The 7,500-nt window shown below is 35.3% G+C and overlaps 1 protein-coding gene across 3 annotated transcripts in view; it reads right to left on the bottom strand.

Moving 5' to 3' along the window:
• Positions 1-1,088: 1,088 nt before the first annotated feature.
• The window catches only part of LOC125025083 (protein N-terminal glutamine amidohydrolase-like), a 31,297-nt gene continuing 24,885 nt past the window's right edge, over positions 1,089-7,500 (bottom strand). For all 3 annotated transcript variants that reach the window (XM_047612980.1, XM_047612981.1, XM_047612982.1), the window contains 3 exons: positions 5,841-5,986; positions 3,296-3,420; positions 1,089-1,795 (listed from right to left, as the gene is read on the bottom strand). In XM_047612980.1, the coding sequence (XP_047468936.1) occupies positions 1,689-1,795; positions 3,296-3,420; positions 5,841-5,986 (378 nt within the window). In that variant the 3' untranslated portion in view covers positions 1,089-1,688. The remainder of the gene's footprint in view (positions 1,796-3,295; positions 3,421-5,840; positions 5,987-7,500) is intronic.

Raw genomic sequence — 7,500 nt, 5'->3', positions numbered from 1 at the left:
TATGTGGAAGCAACATTCATAAAAACAAATCACAGTGGACATGCCCTGTATGTACATGCCTTCCCAGAATTAATGGGTCATGAAGAACCTAAATCGATTTCCGTCCTGAAGGCCTTACGTCCATCCAGCCCAAAAGAACAGCAGGAGCACATGCAGTTGACTGATGCTGTTGATAAAAAAGCCTTATTCATAGTTATAAATTTATACTGAATCAAAATTATTCTCACTTCATAAAAAGAATATTATGTTACATTGTTGCTTAAACTATGAAATAAATTGGGTTCATCAAAAGCCTACCAAAAAAAAAAAAAAAAAAAAAAATGTATATTCAGAATAATTTGCTGTGTTGATGTCAGAAATCAATATAATACTTCCAAAGCAACTGTGCAATCAGTACAGTAATTTAACCTCTCCTTTCCAACACAACATTAAACTTCAGAGTAACTACAAGAGAAGATCGCTTTCACATTACATTTTAGCAAAAAAAAATGATAGCGATAATCTGACTAATAATTTACATGAGCATGCAATTTTCACATAAATATTCAAACTTTATTTTTTTTTAAATCAGAATAAGAATTTGAGGATTTTATTTATAAAAGGTATATGATGTGCTTGTGAACTGCATAAGAAAAATATAAAAATTAAAATATATGGTCACAACCCTACTATTACATTTTCCCAGTTTAAGTCTGTCAGCGGAACTTGGCTTCCATGACACTGCAAGAGATCAAGGAATTTCCCAGAAAAGCTCCCTTCCTTTTGATCTACTGTTACACAACCTCTATGATGCAGTCAAATGTGTCATCCAGAACTCATAGCTTTATGGCCAATATTATTTGTATCCTTTTTCAACAAGCAGAGTAGTAGAAGGAAACCACAAACCCAAAGAGAATCCCTAAACATCCATTAACAAACACAGAATCCTGGTTTTCTTTGTGTTCTTGGCATTACAGTAAAGACCTTGACAATAAGGACTATAGCAATTCCTAACAGCTACTATAAAAAGTAAATTAAAAGAAAGAAATGTATATACTATATGTGTATACACAAAGTCATGCTGTGTTTGAAATAAAATAAACTGTAAATATTTTTATCAAAATATATATTTGTTCCTATCAATTACAGAAAATATCACTAACACTGAGATGCATTACATGAACCATTTTAGATGCATTAAAATCTTTTAAAAACCAATGCTGTCACAAATGAAAACCACCAAATCTCTAACTTTCAGAAGGAGACTGACTGCAAGTAACACAGATGCAATTAAATGGCTGACACCATCATTTCACAATTATCTACTACCAAAAAACAAGCCTCACAAAGAAATTTGTATTAATTTATACATCTACATTTTATTCTGAAGTAGTAATTACATACTGTTCAATAGTGGAAGTAAGATATTAGTAAACTCTTGTCATGAATGAATAGCTTTTTTCTCTACCAGGAGAATCTTTAGAAAAACAATATCGCTTCAACATTGCAAACTTGGGAAACCAAGCACTAACATGAAACAATGGAAAAAATAATAATAACAATTCAGAAGAATTTGACAGCTAAAAACATTTCTCACAAATACAAGCTATTCTATTTTAAAAATAGTAAAACAAGTTACTGTGTGAACTGTGCATTAAAAAGGTCTTCATAGGAGTGTAACAGCATAACAGTACTTCGTTGTGGACATACTACAGATTCTTATAGAATCTGCGAACAAAATCTTGAAGGTTGTATACTGTTCCAAAACCTCGCTTGGGATCCATGCTAATGAAGTCATCAATGTTATGCACTGACTCTGTAAATGAAAATGTAAACATTTATTTTTAAGCAAGTTTTCTCAATTGCCTCAAATTCTATCAGTTTCAAAATGTCATTACCTTGGAGCAAGGGACATTTTCATTGTATGGATTTAGCAAAACTGACTGATCGTATATATACTCTATATGATGCTCAAAATAATATCTTCTGAGATTTAACATAATGTGATTCTACTATACCTGATTTTACCTTTTAGTAAAACAAAAGATGGAAGAACAACACATTTGTCCTATTTCTCAGAAAAAAATCATATGCAGTTAAGTGACATAAAAAAAAACAGTTAATCTTCAATACTGATATGTCTGCCATCTTCATTTGTTGTCACTTATGTTTATACTATATCCAATAAAACAATAACAATCTTATATTGATAATGAAATATACAAATGCACCATGATGGATATATAAAAAGTCCCATAAGATTATCAAAATCACTAAACAAACATAAATTAAGTAAGTCTGAAAGCTTTCTTGACATAAGTCTCATATATTAACATTAATCCCAAAACCCTCTTACTTCCAAGAGGCAAATCAACACAAACTTTTAACAATGAAAAATTGGACTTCTTTATCTGAAGAGCCCAATTTTCCACACAAGGCTGTGTGTCTTGTGCTGGTATGTCATACAGTTAGTGAACAGTAAAGCATCAATATTTGAAAGAGCTACCACATGTAAAAAGAAAGAAAGAAAAAGAAGAAAAAAATTGTAATCTAAATTGTAATAAATTATGCATTCATCATGTGTTCATATACACATAAAGCACATGATGAAAGACAAAATACTATCACAAGTAGCACAACCATACTAGGAGGCAATGAAATGGAGAAGACGGGTTCTTAACCCATCATCGCCAGGTGAATAGAAATCCTGAGCGTGATACACTGGTGATTTCTGGCAACGGCCAGACACATGCGCTCTGGAGTATCTCTGTATGTACTGGCGTACCCTTCAGACCAAGTGGTTTGTTGTGGCGCCGATATGTGACCCGTCCGGATCGGGTTAAGGGAAGGGGACAGAGGTTGGGATGGTGATTTCTCTTAGTCTCTAATGGCTTGGAAGAGGTATAGAAGGAGGACTGAACAGGGAGGAGAGGCTAATGAAGAGAAGCAGGTGGAGACCCAGTGGGGCAGAAGGCAGTCTAGGGATAGAAGGGGGGATAGCTCTCTCCAATCTTGAGGTTGGTAGAAAAATGCCACACAAAATAAAATATACCAATTTACCCTTACCACATCTTATTTGACCTAAATTGTGATGAAAAGCTGATGCTCTATTGAGGTAACTTGGTGTAAAGAGTTACTTACTATATGCTTAACCAAGGCAGCTCAGATATCAGGCATTAAAAAAACATAATGCTAACTTCAAAACTAATTTTGCTCTTTGTTTTAAACAAAGAACTTATCAATAGGATCTATTAACACTTTACACATCCTTTCCCTGCTAGAATGCTTTAATAAAAGAATAATTTGTGCATAATACCAGGTGTAGATATTGGTGGTGTTGATGGAGGGGGTTGGATCCAGGTTCCATCTTCACGTCTCATATGCCTTCTGTCACTGGCAAACTTCTGAAGGAACACAGAGGCTGGCACTACTCGGAAGTACCTACAGAAGAAGACTTGGGTTTAATCTGCATGTAGTTGTTGAATTCTGGGTGTGAAGTATGGGGCTGTGTGTCTAATGAGCAAAATAATAAATTACCTTCAGAAATTTATGCACAATGTTGAGTCCTATAGTGTTTTGATTACTGCTCAAATGAAAAAAAAGTGATAAGTGTCAAATAAAAATAAAAATCTCTATCATCTAAAAATTATTTTAAAATTCTGAACTTGAGGACTATTTCTATGAAATATGACCAGTTCCTCAAACAAACTGACATTTTTTTTTTTCCCTTATATTTCAATTCTTGCTCAGACTAAATGGATTTGACATTCACTCCCTTAACCCCTTCGATCCTGATGACGTGGCCATTACGCCAAAAAAAAATCTGGCTCGAGGGCCGGATGATGTGAAAATGCCGTCAAAAGAAAATCTGGCTGCAGGCCGGGTGACGCGAACTTGCTGTTATGAGTGTTTCGGCTGAAGGCCAGGGTGACAGGAAAGGCTTGCCACAAGTGCACAAGCCTCTTGGGAGGTTTATTAGACTCATTTGGCGATTCTGCATTATTCCCATCAATAAATGAGTGTGGAATTAAGTTACTGAAAGAGTGCTGGCTCCAGGAGGATGCAATTTCCATGCTCAGCATCATCTTCCTGGTGTCGTGACTGGTGACACAGATTGTATTACAGAAAATTGAATATTATGAAATGTAAAAAAAAATGATGCAAATAAAAATTTTTTAAATATTTTTATTTTTCTTGCACTGAGATGTAGACTGCCTAGAGAGATGATATGGAGTCTGTGCCAAGAAAAGTTTATTACCATTTGGATAATACAATCAAATGACAGATATGGTCAGTTAAAATGGCAAAAAAGCTAAAAATGCTTATGCATAAAAAAAGGAAATAACATTGCAAATAGGAGGCCTAGAGTCTTGTCCCTGCAAACACGTGCAGGGACAAGCCTCTAGGCCTCCACACACACACACACGTGTTTGTGTGTCCCAGGCCTAAAAGCTGGCACCCAGCAGAGCGGCTCAAGTAAGCCTTTGGTCATGTGATTGCCGTGATGTAACTGGATCTAAAGGGTTAAAAGAGCTTCATACAACATCTAAGGTAGAGGATCAGTGGAATATATTCCTTTTATGCATTCCCCTGTAGACCTGTGCTTGAGACAGGGAAAATAAAGGATGAAAAATAAAAATGAATGTGGGTCTAAAAAAAAAAAAAGTTAATACTGCTTACAAAAATTTAATAAATGGCAATAGTAATAAGATTATGAAGATTACTTGTCATAAACAATAACATCATTAACCCACTCATGATGGAACTCCTGGCACCATGCTGGACTACGCACTTGAGAGAAAAATTATAAGCACAGGAAGTATAAATCTACCCTGCAGTCAGGTTCTTGGCTGCAGCAGAATCAATTGTGTAGGTAATGAGTATATAAAGAGTCTTTAAGCCTAATTTTGAGAGACCATTTCTCTTTCACCCCATCCCGACGGGTAATGCCATGAGGAATCAAAATGAACTGCTCGATCTGTGGTGTGCAGCTATATGCCGTGGCGGCACGCCAAAGCGCTCCGAGGCGGTGATTCGGCTTGATGTACCAAACTCCTGCGCTCAAAGTCAGCGCATTGCCATTAATCCCCAGAGCGTAGAGTTTTTTTTATGAATTTTATTCACCTGTCATCAAGGGGTTAATGACCTTAGCCATGGCAAAACAAGATAACAACTATTGTGTACAAATTAGAGTAGGCTCAACTGCACATGGTGTGATAGGATAAGGATAAGTCCAATCTGCAAAGCTGAGCCTTGCCCGGGGTATGCCCATGAGGGGAGCACAGCCTCTGTTGACTAATGCCAACTCGCTAACGTGTGTCAGTTGGTGGTGACTCGGATGAGCTTAGGCCTTACCCGCTGTGGTGCCCAGCCACAGCAGTAACCTCCAGGCGCTGACCCCTCGGGTGACACATTACCACTATACTAGCCTGGAGGCTGTGTGATAGGACATCACCGATGTGAGGGATAGTCTAGACATGTGAAAGGCTGTCTTTCTGATATGAGTGAGTTAATAATGATGATTATGACAAAAAACAAAGAAAAAAATAAGGAACACTTTCTCTCAGGAACTACAAAAGTATACATTCAAAATAAATTTAAGTGAAACCTACTTAAACCACTGACACAATTATTAGACTAAAAACACAAGCTTTTGCTTTTGCTTTAAACATCATAAAGAAGAAAAAGGAAAAGGAAGAAGAAGGAGAAGAAGAAGGGGAAGAAGAAGAAGAAGGATAAAAAGGAAGAAGCAGGACAAAAAAAATAAGAAAAAAGAAGAGGAAAAGGAGGATACAGAAGAAAAAAAAAACAAGAAGAGAAAGAAGAAGGAACACAAGAAGAAAAATGAAATATTTTCTTACCTGTAATGCTCTGGGCTAAGGATGTGATCTGTGCGGAGGGTTTCGGTCACATACTTGTGGAAATAGGTGGGGAAGGGCAGGTCAGAGTCTAGGTCAAATACAAGGCACCGATCGTCAGGCTCGTACATGAACACCACATGGTAATCCTGCAAGATGTTTGTAAGGTTTACAGTAAGAAAAAACGTGGCCAGTTGCGAGTGTAAATAACTTTTTTTTTTCTTTTTATAGCTAATATCTTTACAGTGTGTTAGGAACATCACCCAAGGGTAATGCAAATAACCAAAGAAAAAAAGTAAAAAATGAAAGGAATGTAGAAAAAAAAAGACAAACTAAATATACATGTTGCATGGTGATATTTACCTACTGGGCAAGTGCAAAGGGAGTAATATAAATTCAATGCCAATCTCTTGATAATCAACAGATACAAAAATTAAAACTGAACTTAATTCCAACTGGATCTGTCAACATTAGACAACATGCAAGAATGGTACAGACTGGAGTCAATGCATTACCATTTTGGTGTATCATTCTGACTGACTGAAAATTCTGAACATATTTTTGAAAATATTTCATATATTTCCACTTTCCTTTTTCTTAATATGAAAGTAAAAATATCCTATAAAATATGCTGTCTCATGTTCCAAATGAACTGAAAGAAACAAACAAAATCAGAGATAAATATATCAATTTTAACATGCTAGGAGGAGGGATTAATGCCATTCACAAGAAAATATTCTAGTAATATGAAGTAACTCTGAAAATTAAGAATAAAAAAAGAAGAGAAATTAACAAATATAAAAATATCAAACATACAACACTCCCTTGTTATTTCTTCAATCTTTACTTATGACTATTCCTGCATTTGAGAATGAGACTTTAAACATGAAATAGTGTTACCAGTAAAAATATTTAAAAGAATATAATAATTAAAAATTCATTATGCCTCAGTTACAAGACCTTCACAATTCTTATCTGAGAGAGAATGAAAAGTGCTCTTCAGTTTATCAAAACTAATGATTTTCATGAGAGAGCAAAAGAGCTTACTGTCATAAACATTTCATGAATTCTGTCTGTCCTTTTTTCTTCTATTTTCTATAGCTACTTGCTGTTTGGTCACCAGATGGATAAATCTAACAATTCTAACGAATAACTACCCTAATTGAATTCAGAATACAAACCTCCTTTACCTCAAGCCTCCTTAATTCCCTTTCCTCCCGAGTCCCACCTTTTTTAACAGCTGACAGTTAACATTTAATGGCTGCTTTAGATTTTATCAACATTTAACTTCGTTAACATACATCTATTTATGAAATACCATTGGGCAAAAATGATTATGAAATATACTTTCCTGCCATATGAATGATAAGCTATTCAGCTGCTTTTTACAAAAATGTTTTGATGTTTTATGTGTGAGGATGAGGATAAAGAGAAAGGATGAGGTAGGGAGGGAGTGAAGGAGGGAAAGAGAGTTAGAAACTCTAGCATTTTTCACAAGGGGAATAATGCACTTTTATCTTTCTAGTGAACCAGTGATCTTCTTGACAATATAAAATGCAAAATGTGTTTTTAATATTTTGAAGGTACACTCCAATGAAGTCTCAATTTCCCAAACAAAAGTGCATATCAAACCTGTACCACATAAACAGAATTTTGTTACTAT

Source organism: Penaeus chinensis, chromosome 4 (assembly GCF_019202785.1).
Source record: "Penaeus chinensis breed Huanghai No. 1 chromosome 4, ASM1920278v2, whole genome shotgun sequence".
Lineage (NCBI taxonomy): Eukaryota > Metazoa > Arthropoda > Malacostraca > Decapoda > Penaeidae > Penaeus > Penaeus chinensis.
The sequence above is the reverse complement of the archived record's forward strand: the minus strand, read 5'-3'. Positions and strand labels throughout refer to the sequence as shown.